Consider the following 19,328-nt stretch of genomic DNA (forward strand, 5'->3'; position numbering starts at 1 on the left):
GGGGGGGGGTTAAACTTGCTGACTTTGTAGCCCGGATAACACTTCAGACCTCCCATTTAAATGAGCACAAAAAAATCGTCCTTCAGTTATGAAAACAAGATGAGGACACACTCACAATCATGATTATGATCACATTTCTCACAACTCCCTCGGAAAGCAAAGACTGATAGTTTGGCTGTGAAAGGTTGCCTGAGAGTTCTCCATAAGGACGGAGAGTTCATAAGAGGAAGCTATCCTTCATCTGGTCATTCAGCCTGTGGTCACACCCACTCACACACTCTTTGGATACTTCCTGGAAAGCCTTTGTGAACAGCTGACTGGCCTTGCCCAGGGCAGGACTTGAGGTTTAGAGTCAGTCTCTTGGGATGACAATTTTACAAGCTCGACACACAAACACATGTGTGTTTGTAATGTTTACAACTCATTATGTGAGTGAGAACAACAGGGAGTGTGTGATAGACTGAGTATGTATATTCACTAAGTGTTCATTGAGTCATCCTCATGATGGCAGTGAAATAAATAACTAGCCAACACGTGCACATTATATGATTTCTCACTTTTCTGACACATATTTAATACATAAGAAATATAAGTGTGTAGAAAAAATATGTAGTTGTGGAAAATGTCTAAATTTGGGCACAAATTATATAATGAATTTGGGAATTGGAATGAATCTGTACTCATGTTAAATAAATTTTATCTTTTTGGTGTAACCTGACTATTTATTTTTTGACACCCTCAAACCTTTTGTACAACTACAAGTCACAATGATTCACAAACTTTTCTTTCTGAAGTTTTTTTTTACTCTTACTTTTATCCAAAGCAACTTACAAATGAGGGGCAAGACTCAAGCTTCAGCGCATCTTCTCATTTCTCTCAACATCATTTTTAATGACCCCTATTTGAAGTAATAATTTGATCTTTATACATCCATTTTACTTTCCTTTGTTCAGTCTTGGCAAAAAAAAAAAAAAAAAATCTGTTGTTGAGAAACTGAGTCAGAGCAGAGTATTTAACATGATGCTAGCGCTCCTCCTGTCGGCATCCAAGTGTACTGCAAAATGTCCACACATCAAATGGCACAGAGAGGAGAGAGGTACCAAAATAGGTTTTATTTTAGAACGTTGTCAAAACTTCAAAACATTTTTGCATATAAACCTTTTAAAACAAGGACACAAAGTTTAAGTTTCACAGATTGTACAAAATATTGACCAAAAAAAAAAAAAAAAATCATTTTCATGAGTGATTCATACCCCTCTTTTGCATCTTCAATTGAACCCACCACCGAAGCAAACGCAGAGTGTAGCCTTTAACTGCCACCCGGAGGTCAAGTAAACATCACAACATCCTCCATTAGTGTCCACTGCTGGTTGTGTCTTTCTCCTCTAGAGTCTACGATGAGGCTGTACACTACATTGTGCACATCCAAGCTCTTCATAAGCCTCACAGCCAGGTTCAAGTGGAGACTTTTAGTTCATAAGAATCACTGAATCTCTCAGTCTGGGGTGACCCATTATTATTTAAGGCTTGAATTCTGAATCGTGGAAGTATTTCTATGCTTCTGAAACACAGAGCTGAACAAAATCCAAAAGCTTAAACAAACAATAAAAAGTAGCACCAACTTGCATCTGGTTTAAGCCCAAGCATTATCAACATTCATCTTTAAATAGAACAAAAAGTTTTTCTTTTTTTCGTAGCGCTGGAACTCAAACTAATCAGAGGTTAAACCAATTCTCACCAAGTGTAAGCTGCTATTATGATCAGGAGCTGTGTGTTGCTTGTAGCTTGTGTTTCCATTAAAATCCTTTAAATTATATTGTTTAGCAAAGACTGAAAAACTTTGCAGTACATCAATTCGTGAATTACACAAAAATGTAAACACTGACAGTGGCAGGGAGCTTTTGTTTGTATTATTTCTACTTCGACAGACCGACATGCTCATAATATTCAATGTCACAGACATCTACTGTAAATAAATGGTGCAATAAAGTGAAGATGGTGCTATAAGAATGTCACCTAAAATATTGAAGTGGTGGTTTTTAGACAATGGTCTTTAACTTGACATTAAATCAAAGCTTTGATTACCCTCAAATTGAATACTTTCACAACTTCACAGCTTATAAATTTATTTTCTTAAATTTTCTTGTAAAATTGTCAATTTTGACTTGACTGAAGAGTATACGATCTGTCCAACACTAAGCAGCCGTTTTATTAAAATAAGTCCATTTCCTGAGAATTTACATTTAGCCACTTCTCAACAAGCTGTAAAAGAACAAGAGTTGGCAGAAAAATGCAGGCACTACTAATCATCTGAATCAAGCCATTACAAATTTCCACATGCATGGCCCTGATCATCAAAAACAAGATGGAGGAAAGAAAATAACTTCTTCCAGTGTAACAACCCTTTTACTAACCAGTTATCATCTTTTAGGTTATTAATCAGCGAGAAATCAGATTTTCTTTTAGCAGCGCTAGAACTTTTTTTTCTCAGGTGGCTTCACAGTAAATGCCACAGCACATCTTAGTGCAGCTTCTCAAGTCTTTCTGTGGTGGCTGCACTCTCACCCACAACCAATAACAGCAAACTGTCACCAAATTAACATAAAATAAACTACACTACAACCAATCTGACACCACTGTATATTAACTTACTTATGAACACATGGTGACAGGCGTGCAACTTCAAAGACTTCAGTACATGTAGAGTAAAATCTACCTTAAACAGGCTCAGGTGAAAATTTAACAAAGTCAGGCCACTTGTTTGTAGAACGCTATCATTAAAAAAAACTTTCACAGATCAGTTTTCAGGTTTGATTTCAGTGAGCTGTAAATGTAGGTGGGCTTCATGTAGTGAACACCTCTGCTGCAATAACCACATTTATAATGAATGCTTGAACTACTGTATTAACCCGTTGAAACTATGTTAAAGTCATCAATCGACAACATTGGATACAGGATGTGAATCAACAGCCCTCAGGCTGACTCGTGTTAAGAGAGAAAAGCCAACTAGTGATTCACTGTAAGAGGCGACCTAACCCACATGACACACTTACACAAACCATCCTGCTTTTAATTAGTGTTGCCTGTCAGATTCCAGTTCCGCTAAACCAGAAATTAATTCTCAAAAATAATTTTTCAATTTCATCACAAATCACTCCTCTTGCATACAACAAACAAAATTAATGCAGATCCAAAAGCAAAAATTCAACACTGCACTGATTGCAAGCATGTGTAAATTAGGGCGACTTACTTGGTGTCGCCTTCCCAGGCATAAGCATTTATTATGCTTTTGATTTTAACTATGGCATCATGATTCCCAGAACTTGTCTTTTCCCAAAGAGTGGAAGGTGGAAAAAAATACTTTCCCTTCTTATTTTGCCCTTCTTACCTCTCACTTTCTCTTGTCTTTCAACATACATTTTCCCCACTCTTTCTTTGCCATTTAGATTTAAGACTGAAGTGTGCTGTTCATCAAACTAGCTGCAAAGCTATCCCTCCCATCACCTTCAGTTCAGTGCTCTCCACTCCACAGACAAGTGTTCATCGGGTCCTCCTGTCCTGTGCAGAGGCACATCTGTGGACTCACTGCCCGTCTAGCTTTCTTCTTTTCTTGTCCGTTTCAACATTGGGCAGATCAGGGGAGTGCACGGTCTTAGGCGGACTGTTGGTTCCCTCTACAAACATGTTAGGGATGTCCTGGCCAAAGTAGATCTTACTGTTACCTGCTATGGCCTGGTACTTCATCAGCTCCAGGTACTCTGGGGTTAACTTCATCTGTAAAGATTTTGGAGAAAGACAAGAGTATGTGAGGATTAAATGTTATTCTGTGGTTGTGTGTTTAAGTGTGGAACTGTGTCAACAGCATTTTTTTTTACCATGTTTGCTTCAGCAAACTTGGCAGCAGTGTAATACTCTGCGTCAGCCTTAGCCTTCTCCCTGGCCAGAAAGGCAGAGTCTGAAACAAAGAGTCAGTGTTGAATGAGACAGACAAATGACAAACCAGCTCTCCAGAAGCCGCCACATACAGGAACACACAAACCATCTCACAGAAGTAAACTAATATCAGGTATGCTGACCCTCTATTTCAGAGATCTTTTTCTCCGTCTCTTTCTCCATCACCTTCTGCTGGAAATGGATCTCTGCTACCTGAGCCACTTTCTGAGCCTCTGTAGGGACAGAGAAACCCGTGAGTTTTAACAACTGTACAGAAGAAGGAGGTTGATAGAAGGGTTACACATGAGTGCCTGAAAAGGGGAAACTGCTAAAATTGTAACGATGGTCATGCAAATTAAAACACAGCAGGCTGAATTACAGTAATACACCAGAGTTACCAATAATGGCCTTCTTCCTTTCAGTCTCGGCTTCCTTTTCCACCACCTTCTGAGTCTGAGCTGTTATCAACAGACGAGTCTTCTCTGCTTCCCTGAACACACACACACACACACACACACACACACACACACAAAGGTTCTAACAAATATTTTCTTTTCTGTGTGGTCTTACTTGAACTAAGTGGGCAGGTCACAGGGAATTTGAAACGTGCACCGAGACTGTGCTAGAGAGTACAGATTTACAAACTCACATGAGTTCAAAGTTCCTCCTGATAGCTTCAGGGATCTTTGGCTTGGTAACACGCACTGCCTTCATCACGATGTCAAAACAGTGCAGAGGAAAAGAGAGAAACACAAAATGGGCCTTTGCTCACAATCAATCTGCCAATAAATTTCACAGAGAGTGGGTGACTGGTTTTCAGGCTAGTAAAGGTTTTAACAGTTAGAACTGGTCTTGTGGTATCTGTTTAGAATTTGAGTAGAGGGTTGATTAGTCGGTATCAGTTTTGCCTCATGTATTCATTCATCCACCAACAACCGGTCAACTAATGTCATGTTATGATGTGAAGGTTGTGTTTTTCATGTGTGCATTTTGCTCTACATGTTTCCTTTTTGGACAGATGTACTGCACATGAACGAGTTATATTATGTTTAAGCTATGTTCCATACACTAAGTGCCTTTACATTCTGTCATTTACATTGTCATGTAGAGCCACAGTGGGATACATACATATGTGTACATTATAACTGGAGTTACATCCAAGGAATTTATATTTCGTTATCTCATTAGGAGACAAGTACTACGATGTGCAATCGCTGTTGTTTCACTTATTAATTTCAATGAGTTGAAGGTTTGTCAATCGCTTGATGTGCTACCACCATCATCAAACTTGAAGGAGAAAACACAAGTAGCCCAATCACAGTTCTTGTAGCCGCCACATGATATCTTCATGGCCGATGTGGCCCCAATGTGTAGTTACATGTTTGAGGAAGGTGCACTTTGGCTATGGCACAGTCTGCACTCTGCAGTGATGCTACACCCACTACCCATTAGGCTCCAGAGCGCCTTCATGAACAACTACAAATCCAGCTCAAGTCTTTAACGGGTATTAAAAACACACCAAATTTTATTTTGTGACCAGTATATTGTATCCATGAATAACCAAACCAAATTCCTTTAGCTCTCACTGCAACTTCAGTCCCCATCCTTCTACTCACTATGATCCTCTACTTCTCAGGTTGTGTGTGTATATGTTTAAATACCTGTATTGTAAGTCCAGGTGCCATAACATTCAGATCTTTCTGCAACGCAGTCTTCAGGTTCTCATCTATGATGTCTGCAAGACAAAAATAAAACAGCAGCCATTTCAATACACAACATCATGTGAATCACATTTTAGGAATTTCAGTAATGAGCTCACATCACAAGTCACTTCCTATGTAAGGCATTAAAATGAAACAGTACGGCCTGTGTTATCTCAAACATGTACTCACCAAACAGCTCAATGTAGACCTCCTGTAGCGTGTGGACGCTGCAGAACTGGTTAAGTTCGTGGTGAATCTTGTTGAAAATTAGAGTTTTGTCATAATCTGCAGTGTAGTTCCTCACAATGTCGACCACTGCACATAAAGGAACAATTGGAGCACTTGTTGTAATGCAGAGCAGCTGACATGGTTCATGTGTCAATAAAATGAGGAACTTTTGCAAAAATGGAAATAAGAACATTTGGTACCTGCTGAAGGGACCAGCATGTTAACAACCTCTATTCTATCAAAATAGATCATCACCCCACCACTGTGAAGAAGAAGGTATCTGTTAAATACAAAATCTTTTTCATGAATGCAGTGTTTTTTTTTTACCACTACATCAGTAAGCTCAGTTTTACCTTGTTCCACAAGGCACATTCTTGATCTCATCAGTTTGGAGAGTAGTCTGGAAGAAAAAAAAGAAAAAAAGAAAAGAGTATTCTCCTACTACAAGGGTCCACTCATGAACATGTATCTGGATTTAACACATATGACATGATCATTTTGAAAAGTTTTATGTCCCCGCTTTATAAAAGAATGGAAGACTAGATAAAGCGGAGATTGTTTAAGTTAACCTGTGTCTATAATATATCACATATTAACTTCAGTTTTCATGTTGAATGTGAAAGTTCGCTCTTGACTTTGGAAAAAGTTTGACAAAATAACCTCAAGTCAACTTCAGTCTTATGGTTACGTGATGAACACTAAACCCTCTCCATGACAAGCCAACCATGAGATGCAGTCGAAAGCTCAGGAAAATGCTAGTTAGTTGACCTTGAGTTAAGATTATTTAATTAAACTTGACTTATATCAATTTTAGTTAGTATTTATTGTGATAGAAACATTTAATATCTTTAAGAGATATTCAAAAGACTCTGAGCTAAGTTTATGTAGTGGTGCAACAAATGGTGCAAAAACTTGCAATAAAATGACACCACTGCAGCCACGGTTGAATAGCAACTGTTTGCATGTGGTAGCTGACTTATTTATAGATGAACATATATTGGTTTTCATGAGCAGCACCATATGGTTGACTCTTACTTTCCACATGCTTCTGCAAAAAAGCCAAGTTTCAGGGCGGCTGAAAGGTCAGCTTACCTGCACTGATCTGTAGGTGGTAATGAAAGGCAGCATAATGTGATATCCAGGACCGTTGGGAGAAGTCAGCAATGCCCCACCCCTGAAACAAATATAAACAAATTGTTTGGTCCGACTTCTCAACAATGGATCATCTACTGATTTTGGATGGACAAAAGAAAAGGACAGAAGGCTGTTAATTCAGGTGTAACAATAATTTATGGTTATGTTGAATAACATTGCATTATAGTACAGGGTGTTTCTGTTATTTAGTCCATGCCAAGAACATTGTCAACTAATATGGTTTAATATCTATACATTTATTTATTTTACATTCTAATTGTGAACTTCAATTTCATTTCCCCTGAAGACCTAATTTTCCTTACAGGGATCAGTAAAGCTTTGTAGAAACGTTCAGAGTCCACGTTCAGATCTGGGATGAAGAATCCTGCACTGTCTAGTATGTGGTAGTAGCCGCTCCTTCTTCTCTTTGGTTAAACAGGTTTGAAGCATCCACACCTTACACCTCCAAACAATATTTCCATATCCAGGTCGAATTTATATGCATCATTATCAGGAAACAGGCCTCATACAAATAAAAATTGGCCATCCATATTCAAACAGTATACATGTGTTGTTTCTGTCACTGGCACAGGGTCAGTGGTGTGATACCTGTAGTACACAGCGAGGTGTCCTTCCTCTATCTTGTGAATGGAGGAGTGCAACATGATGGCCATCACTCCTGCTATTGTTGCAAACACTGCCCCTACATGCGGCATCGTCATCCTTGCTAGCACTCACCTACAAGCAGAGAAAGAAGCATAAACATACTGAAATATTTATACAACATAATGTACTCAGGGCACCGTTTAACCTTCACTGTAACTGACAGTCTATTGCAAAAGACCTGCAATAAATCCCACTTTCATGAAGGTTTTAGTGTTCAACTTTGAAACTGATTTTATGTTCATGATCAAAACTTTATGGTTGTGTAGGCTATAGTTTCTGGTGCTCTTGAACTGCATTGTGTTATACTGAGAGGTGTTTTTTTATAATATTTAGTCTACACTCAAATGGAGCAGACAAAATATAATAAAATATTATGTACAAGTATTTTAAAAGCATATGCACTGAACATTGTTTGGCAAAATTTGCAAGGAACGCAACTGCAGCCAAACATTTTCATGAAAACTTTGGTGTTATATGGGAAGACAACATTTGTTGTTCTTTACTACATTTCCGTTATTACATCAAGATCAACTTAATGCCCTGAAATAGTTTTTTCTAGCTTCCCCTTTTAAATTAACAGCTAAGAAAAAATATAAAGAAAACATTATACATCATACTGAGGGTAGATGTAGTGTATCCTGACTGTAACATGTGTACACAGGTCAAAAACGTCAAATGAACGCAACCCAGAGTCATTCAAAGTAGAAGGCTAACAGATCTAAAACGTGTACAAGTTTATAGTTGATGTTTTACCCATCAAATGGCTTTCCAGTTAGTATGTATAGTATACAGTCACAATAACGCTTTATATTTACCTGCCTTGATTAGTTAAGTGCACTTCACAAGCAGCCTGAACATTTAACAGCTAACGCTAACTTGCACTATTAGCTTGCAGAATGACTTGTAAGTCGATAACTTGAGGTTAATTCCTTTGTCAGCACAGGAAGCAACGTGTTTGCACCACAGTTACAATATAACCATCACACTTGATGTCGGAATTAATTCAATTCAACAACAGCAAAGCCTGACACACCATTCGCCTGGTAATGTTAACATAGCTAGCCTGGTTAGCCAGTCAGCTAGCTCTCATTATCGGGTGGGTCAGTTTCTTGTAGCTTCATGCTAACGCTATCTTGCCAGGCTGCTGGAGTAAAGCAAACGAGTTAACTCACCTTATGCTGCGCTGATGTGCAATGGTCAATTTGTGGTTGTTTGTGCTGGTTTGTGATAAATAAAATTACCGCTGTGTCGAACAGCCTGCCTTTCTGCTCATATCACTAAACGACCCATCCCCCCTAACCCCGCCTCACCCGCCTCCAACAGGTTTCGCTCTTGCTTTTAGTCGTTACATGATGCTGCCTTCATAGGCAGTCGGAAATATTAGATTAGTTTTTTAGCCAAACTAAATCTTTGCAAAACCATTAGTGAAAAGCTCCTTTACTGTGATGAAGCTAAGAAAATAAGTATATGTATGTATAGATTGACTGAAAATGGAGTAAAAGAATTCCTTTTTAATGAAGTACTGCACCATAATATAATGGTTATAGCTTATATCACTACTGTATTGTGCGCGCGCGTCACATAATCTGTTATTTACTTAAGCGACATAACATACATTTTTATGTGTTATGTTATGATTTATGTTTACAGTTATAAATCTAAAAGTAAGGCAGACTGCCACGTGCAGCGCCGCACTTGGATGTGTCTGAAGCTTGGAGCTTGACTTCCCTACGTTTCTCCTACAACTGGGCCTTGAGCTTGTTTGGAGGTTCTAGCAGGGGAGCGCAGCTACTGGTATACCGATGGATGGTCGTCCGCCGGGGGGACCTCGTCCTCTTCCACCGAGCGCGGAGCTTCGGGAGGGACACACGTGGAGCGGTGAGGGAGGAAGGGGACACCCGCCTAGCCAGCCAGATCAGCCGAATCAACCCTAGCGATCAATGGGGTGACAGATGTCGCAGCCAGATCGCCCTCACATCCAACAGAACAGCGGAAGGAGCACCACTTATAAGCCGGCACCCAAAACAAACGTATACTATCATGGTGACGAATATTGGCATGTTTGCCACAACGTCTATATATCGCTCGGTTTGTTTTAAACAGCGTGACTGACGCGAACATTTGTGTCGAACAAGCTAATTATTGTCCTTAGAGCGAGTAGTTAAAAGTTTCCCATGATGTTTAGCGACAATATGTTAATGACCGTTTTTCTATTGGGCAGAACCAACCAATCAGTATTCAGCCTTACTCTCTTTCACAAAGAAAAGTTATATTTTACTAAATTTTACTGAGTAAACGCGTATCAAAAGTGCATACTGTCCTAGGCAGTGCCTTCACTGACAGTTCAAGGTATTGTCATTTACAGCAAAGGTAATTTTCGGCCCCTTTTATCCACCTCAATTCGGCGAGAGATGTATGTTTTGTCTGATACAGCCTATGGTTTTGAGACACGATGAAAGGCAATACATTCCGGTTTGTCTTGCTCCGAGTTCTTAGAGTGGCTCATGTTCTCAGCTTCCTGCAGCTGCAAGTTGTTCATGTACTGTGTATGAGTGTACCATATAGGTATACATGTAATACATACGAATGTCTCTGTGTAGATATTGTATTTTTTTTTTTTTTTAGATGACTATTTTTTTAATTGAAAAATCAAATCAAATAAAAATAGATACAATAAAATGTTACAGAAATATTTCACGACACGTTGAGATCAGGTTTATAGCAAACAGACAACACGGTACAGCTGCATATCAAGTTGATGACAAAGAACTGACAAAAGTGGCCATATTGTTTTCCATTATCGAACATATTCTATTCAAATGTGCTAATATTCCTGATATGTAAGTAAAACCAACAATATTTTCAACTAAAATGTTACTGAGTAAATGGCTAATTTTTTTAGATAGGGACAATGAAGGTGAAATTCTACCAGCTTACAACAAAATACGTATAGCAGACTATGACTGACTGACTGAAAAAAAGTACTGTGGTGTATTATTTGTCCAGTGTCTCTATTAACTGCAGATATTTAACTCTTGATGCACTATTTAGTCTTTACAAACACACTGATTGAAATGTGAAATGGTTTTCTCAGACAATGGTTTCAGTCTGAAAAAGAGATCTTAACAAACTGCAGTGTGGAGTTAATAATGGAGGAGGTCAGAAAACAGTGTATGAGTAAAACAACAGCAAGACATGCAAAGTTGCCTTGCATACTATCTTAATTTTGCATAGTTACAAAGAAATCCTCCACACATGACAGGATATACCCTTATTTAAATAAAGATAATGTACTACAGAAGTCACACAGTAACAAGCTTTAAGCCTCCCTCATACTTTATGAGACAATGCTTTTGGCTTCTTGTTACTCGTTTTCTTGACATATTCATTTATGCTTGTTAGCCTGTGCTTCATCCCTGCTGTTTGGGTTTCAGCATCTCCCAAGAGAATTTTGAACCCAGGGTCTCATAAACAAGCAATTTCCTGTATGTGTGCAGACAGTTGTCTGGTCCACTGTGTGAATGTAAATATCCAGATACTTATTATCTTCAGCAGTTTAACACTTGCAGAGAAAAGACAAACCCATTCTAAGAAATTACATTTAAACTGCTTGAACAAACCCAAAAACATCATTTATGCGTCATACAGTAATAAAATTTAGTCACATTCCATCATGCATTGTTTGTTAGCAGCAGTGATTTATTCTGAACAATAATACCAGTACAATAAATAAGTGTGGGTGATAGCTCAATATAGTTTTTAAAATTCAATAATACAAATTTAAGTTAAAACATGAATAGCTTACCACAATATGTACTTCACACATTAGTCTTACAGCATCACATGTATTTAAATGATACAGTATGGAATCACAAAGCTTTCAGATAGTGTCACTCTGATAAGGCACTTGTTTACAGTATATATTTTTAGACTCATAACACTGAGATTTTTGCCAGTTTTTACAGCTTCTGAGGTTGAGCTTTCACTGCTCTGTACTGAGTCCAGCTCCAGTCCTGATCCTGGAGAGAGAATAAACAGATAAAGCCATTGTACCTCTCAATCAATTACTGTACATCAAGATACATGCAATTGTCCATCTTTCATCTTAAAACTTGAACGTTAAATTCAAACAGGTTAACCAGCATGATCTAGTAAAGACTGAGTGCAAATGCATGTTTTTAAGCAGGAAAGTCAATACAAAATAAACTACACACACACAGTTGTTTTTCAGGATTCTGTTTATATGCACGATCACATTCCTTCACACCTATATACCATACCATAACACTGAAGTCCATCTCCTGGGTGGCGTCTTGCAGCAGAGAAGTTAACTGATTCAGGTAACGCTGATTCTCATCCAGTAATTGATGAACAGTTTCACTGAAAGAGACAAGAGACTCTGAATTGATTGTATGTCTTCATGTTTATAATCAGGGAGGGTATGAGTCCTTTTCCAACAAGCTACTAGGCTTTAGAGTGAATGGGGTGACCTCTTGTGGCAGTTTTGTGGGTTGTGCAAAACCCAGCAGTTGGTTTTAATAGATCATACAGCTCATTCTGCACAGTACAATGGGGTCCCAAAGACTAAGAACACTTGAAAATGGGACCTCCACTTTATCTTCTAAACTGCAGCTAAGCTAATGACAGAGAAACAGCCACATGATGTCGTAGTGAGACTGTTCCCATGACAGTGTCATTCAAATACAACTCATACTGTACTCATACAATATATACTCAACTCACGGGAATTGTGAGTTGTATAGAACTTACCTGTCAGTGGGTCGTTGCATAAGTGGCTGCGATGGAGAATTGCTCTGGGCCTAAACACATAACCACACATTGTATTAGATACAGCATTATTTGACTTATACATTTAATACTGTATAAGGGATGTTAAACCTACCCAAAGATGAGTGATAGCTAAGAATATTTTCTGTAGTGCCATTTGTAATATACTCACACAGGCAATCTTGAGGAGATACCAGAACTCTTTCTGTCGCTTCATCTGCATCTGCATCACTGCTGCTTCTGCAGTTTTTATGTTCTCTACAGCCCTCTCCAACTTAGGGAACAAATCAACGATGCGCTGCTTACACACCAGAATTGTACTACAGAAAACAAGAGAGATGGGGAATACCACAAATGACACACAGAGAACTAAATATGATACCTCAGTTGTGTGTATCTGTTTGGACTACACTTGTGGATAAATTACCTCAGGTGAGTGTACAAGTCTTTCAGCACTCTGTCCTGGTTCTGAACCGTTTGGAGTATGGTCTTCACCATGTCTGAGCTGTCACTGTAGCCATGTGGAGGGTCAGGACCTGTACAAACACATACTCCGATGACCATGTGTGTTTATCGTTTGACATAGCCACATAAAAACATACTATATGCCAGTTTGCTATTCCCATTCGCAGCCTTGTTTTACCTCTGTGTCAAACACAGCAGAGGCATTAATTATACAGTGCACCACTGGGGCTAATTTGTTCAATGAATCCTCCGGCACATTATGAAACCTTATTCCTTGTAGCGCTGACTTGCATTAACAGCAACAAGCATCATCAGATTCTCCATCATTATAATTGGCAAAAAAGAGCACAACGAATTACCAAAACTACAGCATTGAATAATGGTCAGAAGTGTTTATGCCTAAAATTATGATGTCATAGTGACGATGAAGTTTGACCATTTGGATATAAAATGTCATCACTTCATAATTTATCCTATTAGACGTTTGCTTTTAATTGTGTCTGAATTAGTGTATGAATTTCTAAGTTGTGGCCAAAAACATGTTTCGTGAGGTCACAGTGACCTTTGACCACCAAAATCCAAACCGTTCATCCACAAGTCAAACTGTGCCAAATTTGATGGGATTCCCTCAAGGCATTACACAGACATGCGGACATATGGACCAACAGACAAACCGAAAGCATAATGCCTCTGGCCCTGGCTGTCGCTGGTGTGTAGGCATAAAAAGCAAAGGCCCCTGTAACCCATGTCTACTATGTGATATGTGTAATGATTGGTGCTCACTTTTGCATTTAGCTTTTAGTTGCTTGTAGAGTTCAATAGCCTTTTCCTCACTGAAAAAAAGACAAAGAGAGAGTTAACTTGTGCATATCACAGTTATTTTTAAGGAAATTATTACAGTGTAAATACTGAGATACTGACAGCTGTTCCATTACATCCCCTTGTCTCCTCGCAAATGGACTCCTCTGCAATTCCACAATCTCAGAATGTAGAGCCACGATCTCTTCATCCAGATACCCCACATCTGCAACCTACAGCAGAAAACATCCCTTAGCGTGTACAGGATTTTATACAACTGCAGGTGCGTAGAATTACTATGATATAAAAACTTTCCTACCTTTGTAAACCCATCAGCCTTTTCTTCATTTTCCTGCCATGTCTTCAACATTTTTTCTGAAGCTTCATAGGAACACAACAACAGCAGATACTTTACTTGGGGCTTCAGTGATGAATTTGAGTAACAGTACATACCATATCAGCAGATTAACATCAACTCACAGATGCCGGTGTGCCTCTGCTTGGTGTACTGCTCAAGGTCGTGCTGGATGCTGGTCTTAAAGAAAGCCAGTTTGGCTCGGAGCTGCTGTGACTGGGAGAACAGCAGGTTCTTGTACCGCGTTAGGTTGGTGTTATAACGCAGCAGACTCAGCCTGCACAGACACAAACACAAGATAAGGATGTTTCAGAGTGTGAGTGCATGTATTTCTGTGTGTTTATACACTTACATGGCAGATTTCTGTCCCTGGTACAGGCGAATGTAGTCCTCTTTCAGTCCGCAAATGTAGCTGACTGCTTCCCCCCACACCTTTCTCAGTGCAGACAGTGGGAGCTGTGTCTTGGTCTCCCTGACTGAGACAACACACAGTTCACAAAAGACACATGACTCCCCACATTAACTTGGACACCAAATTACAATATAACTAGATTGAAGACATCAACAAATATCTTATTTTATTTTACTTTTCTGAATTTTGTATTCTTTCAATAACTTTCAAGGCCGCAGGAAACCCTCCAGAGACCAGCAGGAGCAGGAGACTGACAGTTATATATCTCACCTATAAAGTTGACACTGTCTGGCAGAGGTCTGGCAGTCAGTGGTCCAGAGTACTTGGTCAGGCTCTTATCAAACAGGAAGACTATGGAGCTGTCCCAGCCTTGCTGAAAGCAGAGAACAAGAAGGTGGTGGTTCGCTCTTTTTTTTAAAAACAAAAACACCAGTGGAAATCTATCCTGAGGTTGAGATGTACTGACTTACTTAATGCATTCATTCATATGGTCTGCAATTTGTGAATTATAACAAACCAACTTATTTTCTGTATCTATTTTTACTCTCACAAGGACCAACTGCAAATTACCTGTTAAACTAACTGCAATGTTGAAATATAAAAGCAAAAAACCCAAATCCTGTTACCAGAAATAACATACATGGAACAGTGTAATGCAGAACTACCCAAAATTTCCAAACAAAAACAATACTTTTTAAAATATGGAGATAAAAAAAGAAAAAAACAGTAGGTCCTATTGTCCCCTGATGCATATGTACTTGTTGCTTGGCCTGATTGACATTAGACAGCTATGTTTACATTGGTGTCTCATACCAATCCATCTGGCAGACAGTGTGCGGGTGGTCTGCGTGGGTCGAGGGAGATTCCCGTGTCCAGCAGCAGCTCTTGACTCAGCGGGGAAATGCGTGTCTGTGTGTGTGTCTCCAGACGAAGCTGCAGGGAGTGTAAGCTCTCCTCAGCTCCCAAAACCAAGGAGTGCAGCTGGGCTGACGTCATGTCCAACACATGAATCACCTGGAGTAACAATGAGAAGTTTCCTTTGCTAACTGTACATAAACCATAAAAGCATGACATAAAATGTCGTTTTAGTGAGTCTAAATACAGGCACGGTTCATATTTTGGACCTTCGTGTTGAGAATATTCTGAAGAGTAGTGTAGCAGTTCGGCTTGTTTCTCTCAGGATCCAGCCCTCCACCACGCATTGCAGGGTCCCACAGTAACAACATCTGTAGTAGAGTCTCAACGGGCTCCAGCAGTGGCCTTTCAACAAACACATCCACACACAAAGGTTAGATGCAAGTTAGAATGAGCAGCGCTGGTGGGTACGAAGAAACGTCTTTTTGTCTCTACCTGCTGAGATTGTTGGGATATGGCAGATGTGTGGAGAATCTGACTTCTCCATTCATGTCCTCTACTGCCATGATGTCCTTTGGGCCTTTGTTCTTGACTTTACTTGTCCTACAAAAGCAGCCAAACATACAACCAGTGAGAAATGTAAATAAAGTCAACAAATTGAAAACTAGATCCACAAAATATTACAAAAAAAAAAAAAAAAAAAACTATATTCAGTCTCATGAGTTTGCCTCCACCTTTAACACAGATATTTTCAGATCAATAAAAATGTTGGTGATGACTCACCACTGTACAGGCTGCATGTGGTGTAAAAAGGGGCGAAAGCCACAAGTACATTCAAAGATCACTGTCCCAAAACTCCAGTAGTCCACAGTTACAGTGTAGGGTTTACTCTCAAACAGCTCTGGAGCCTGAAACACATACAGATAGATTTATAAGTGCTTGATTGTTGAAAAGTATTGAAGAAACACATTGCTTGCAGAGTACTGATGCAAAACTTACCAGATACTGGAGAGTTCCAACAAATGATGTGCAGAGACTGCCCTGATCTAGGTCTTTGGCGTAACCCAGATCTATGATTTTATGGACAAGCTGGAGGAAACATAGTTCATAATGAGAGCAAGGCACAGAAATCCATAGAATATATGATGCCGCAGATTACACAGGCCGCATGCATGTACAAAAAGAAATGAGTTCACCTTCTCACCGATCTCCTGCAGAACTATGTTCTCTGGCTTAAGGTCTCTGTGAATGATCTTGTTTTCATGGAGATACTGGATACCAGAACCTGAGTTTGTAGAACATGTATTCCATATACATTATGCAATCAATAGTGATAACTGTGGATTTTTATCAAAGTAAAAGCTTAGGGAAACATTACCAATGTCACTGAGCAGCGAGAGGACTTCACTTTCCTTTAGCCCACAACAGTTTTCTGGTTTATTCAACACCTACATGAACAGGTACAGAGGTTAAGAGTGCATTGTCTAAAAGACAAGAAATTGTTAAGGGTCTTTATAATTTACCATAATGTACCTTGCGTAGGTCTCCTCTTGAGCAGTACTCCATGGCCAATAGAGGTAGATCATTTATAGCAATGGAGCTCAACTCCTCCGGTACTTCTCTGGCCTGGACAACGTTCACATGGTTCAGCCTATAAAGGGAAGAGAGCCATACAAGTAGTGATGGTTTGACAAGTAAATAATAGTAGAAAATAAATTGTTAATGAGCCACGATATGAACACAAGCAGAAGATTTAAACTCACTTCTTCATGATCTGGATCTCTCTGCTCCAGCGGTCTTTGTTCTTGGAGTTCAGCTCCAGGCGACAAAGTTTCACAGCGATCTTGTCTCCCAGCTCCTGCTCCAAACACAGCCAGGAAATAAAACCAAGCCAAAGACAGATTTGGGTTTGGAGTTCATGTTCTCCTTGGTGTACAGGTGGATGACAGAACTTACAATGTGCTGGTACAGGTAGACGTGTCCAAAACCTCCCATCCCAAGTCTCTCCTTCATCTCCCAGGAGCCACAGAGCTGGCTCTGTCTGAGTGCAGTCCGCTCCATAGTGTGAAGTCTACTGGAGCCGCTGGGCAACAGAGGTAGCCTAAAAGGACCTCAGCAAAAAAATGACAAAAACAAGAAAAATATTACATTGACCACAGACTTTTGAACTTCATTGTAGATCTTTAAGCCTATTTATTTATTTTATTTATTATGCATTTGCACGATTTTTAGCATTCCTCTTTGCATCAACAGGAGAAATGGAGTCATTGCTAACAGCTAAGTGGTATATATTGCATATACTAATATATTATAATATTTGTATTCTTCACAAGAGAATAACACAGACCCTATGTATCAGCCACATATTAAAGTCTGCTACATATTTCCACTTGAATCTTTTCATTGCTTTTTTAACATTCCAGTGTTGCACATACATTTTTCTCATGTTTACCATGCTGTATGTAACTTCTTGCAGCTACAGTGACCTAAACCTAGGGTCAAGAGCCAATGTTAGGTTTAATGAAGTCAGGCAATTCAAAGACAGCCTAACTGTGTGAACAAAAGGTAAACTAAAAGCAACATCTCACTCCACACACATGATCAACTCACCTGTCGGCAGATGATAATTAGCTTCAGATGTCAGAACATTGTTGCTTCAGAGTTAGCTAAACGTGTTGTTTACGCTTCGTTTTCTTGTTTGGTGTTTACGTGAGAAGGTTGAACAGGCTAAATAATATCTTCGCCCTTCAAAATCCCTCAAACGCAGTTTTAAAGTTAATCTTTAAGTTGTGTTTTCGTTAAAATTTCGGCCGGAAAGGCAAAGACGGGTCAGTATCTCCGCAAAGTGAAACTACATACTGATAGGCAGACAATGTCACTGCGCATGCGTGTTCGTCTTCGCAGCAGCAGACGGGACACAGAGGCCCTCCGCAGGACCACTCCCTCTGTGGGGGGATTTCCCACCAGCCCACTTCCAAACAAGCTGACTGAGTCTGCACTGAGGGATTAAACATAAACAGGAGCGTTAAGTAGGCATTTTTTCCTCTTTTTACCATAACAACAACCTGATCCATCAGTAGCAGCTAAGAAGGAATATTACCAAAACTTTGACAAGGTCTTAATTTGTCCACTAGATGGCGCCATATGCCCAGTTTCTGTTATGACCCGAAAACATCACAGTCTAGTACATAGACTGCAAGGAACAAATGTGACATTGGCTGTTTCTATCTGTGCGTGTGTGTGTGTGTGTGTGTGTGTGTGTGTTTTAGTTAGTTAAACTCAGTGGTGTAAAAATCCTTAGTACATCCTTCAAGTACTGTTTATTTTTATTTTATTTTATTTGCACATATAGTACTGTAGCATAAAACCATAAAACGGAATAAAAAATATGTGACAAGGCCAGTATGCCACAGCTAAGAAAACTGTATAAAACAACTGTATATAAAACAGGTTTCACAAAAACCAATAGACAATAATCATGTCAACCAGTCATAAAAGGAGATGGGAGAAAAAAAACTTGTAAGAATATACATAAACACACATATCTGATAATTATTTATGTTGTATACAGAAAGAAAGTTGAGAGGAAGAGAGGGCTCCTTTTCTGAAACAAATCTTTTTTGTAGGACATGAATAATCCAATCCTCAGCAATACTATCCATCATTTTCCTGCAGATATTAAGAATTTTGACTTTTTAATATTTCATGTTGAAGATATTTCTTGTACTTGTGGTACTTGTTATTTAATGCTCTTTAAGCTTCTGCTCCACTGCATTCTGGGGGCGCATATTGAAAATTACTGTTTACATTTATCTGGCATCTGTAGTAACTATTTACTCTAAATTCTCCTTATTAATACAAAATATAATGAACTAATAAACTATGATGTGTTTAAGCTATCCAGCAGAATATTAAGTTACCAGCTGCAACATTGCACGTATATATATATATATATATATATATATATATATATATATATATATATATAAAA

The 19,328-nt window shown here is 39.1% G+C and overlaps 2 protein-coding genes across 2 annotated transcripts; both read right to left on the reverse strand.

Moving 5' to 3' along the window:
* Positions 1-1,091: 1,091 nt before the first annotated feature.
* On the reverse strand, positions 1,092-8,989 carry erlin1 (ER lipid raft associated 1). The gene is made up of 12 exons (XM_023410611.2): positions 8,837-8,989; positions 7,608-7,736; positions 6,957-7,038; positions 6,218-6,264; positions 6,065-6,126; positions 5,826-5,951; positions 5,595-5,668; positions 4,583-4,641; positions 4,332-4,423; positions 4,077-4,166; positions 3,876-3,955; positions 1,092-3,774 (listed from the first exon to the last, which is right to left on the reverse strand). Exons 2-12 carry the CDS (start codon positions 7,718-7,720, stop codon positions 3,583-3,585), a joined length of 1,017 nt encoding a protein of 338 aa, XP_023266379.1. The 5' UTR covers positions 7,721-7,736; positions 8,837-8,989; the 3' UTR covers positions 1,092-3,582.
* Positions 8,990-11,342: 2,353 nt separating this feature from the next.
* On the reverse strand, positions 11,343-18,207 carry LOC111658207 (inhibitor of nuclear factor kappa-B kinase subunit alpha-like). The gene is made up of 22 exons (XM_023410634.2): positions 17,948-18,207; positions 17,294-17,438; positions 17,101-17,195; positions 16,871-16,988; positions 16,716-16,785; positions 16,534-16,622; positions 16,337-16,426; positions 16,121-16,245; positions 15,833-15,940; positions 15,607-15,742; positions 15,296-15,496; positions 14,753-14,855; positions 14,423-14,546; positions 14,196-14,347; positions 14,035-14,096; positions 13,839-13,948; positions 13,701-13,750; positions 12,880-12,988; positions 12,625-12,772; positions 12,435-12,484; positions 11,945-12,044; positions 11,343-11,683 (listed from the first exon to the last, which is right to left on the reverse strand). The coding sequence occupies exons 2-22, from the start codon at positions 17,396-17,398 to the stop codon at positions 11,624-11,626; spliced, it is 2,205 nt and encodes a 734-aa protein (XP_023266402.1). The 5' UTR covers positions 17,399-17,438; positions 17,948-18,207; the 3' UTR covers positions 11,343-11,623.
* Positions 18,208-19,328: the final 1,121 nt, after the last annotated feature.

The sequence above is a fragment of the Seriola lalandi genome, unplaced genomic scaffold (genome assembly GCF_002814215.2).
Source record: "Seriola lalandi dorsalis isolate HSWRI2012SDOR001 ecotype SW California unplaced genomic scaffold, Sedor1 jcf7180002054426, whole genome shotgun sequence".
Lineage (NCBI taxonomy): Eukaryota > Metazoa > Chordata > Actinopteri > Carangiformes > Carangidae > Seriola > Seriola lalandi.

Coding starts and splice junctions, on each gene's coding strand:
- erlin1 (XM_023410611.2), bottom strand. CDS start 7,720: ATGACGATGCCGCATGTAGGGGCAGTGTTTGCAACAATAGCAGGAGTG. Junction 6,265..6,956: donor CCACCTACAGATCAGTGCAG/GTAAGCTGACCT, acceptor TTTTTCTTCCAG/ACTACTCTCCAAACTGATGA. Junction 5,669..5,825: donor GGTCTACATTGAGCTGTTTG/GTGAGTACATGT, acceptor TTTGTCTTGCAG/ACATCATAGATGAGAACCTG.
- LOC111658207 (XM_023410634.2), bottom strand. CDS start 17,398: ATGGAGCGGACTGCACTCAGACAGAGCCAGCTCTGTGGCTCCTGGGAG. Junction 14,547..14,752: donor AGACAGTGTCAACTTTATAG/GTGAGATATATA, acceptor GTGTTGTCTCAG/TCAGGGAGACCAAGACACAG. Junction 12,485..12,624: donor ATCTCCTCAAGATTGCCTGT/GTGAGTATATTA, acceptor TTATGTGTTTAG/GCCCAGAGCAATTCTCCATC.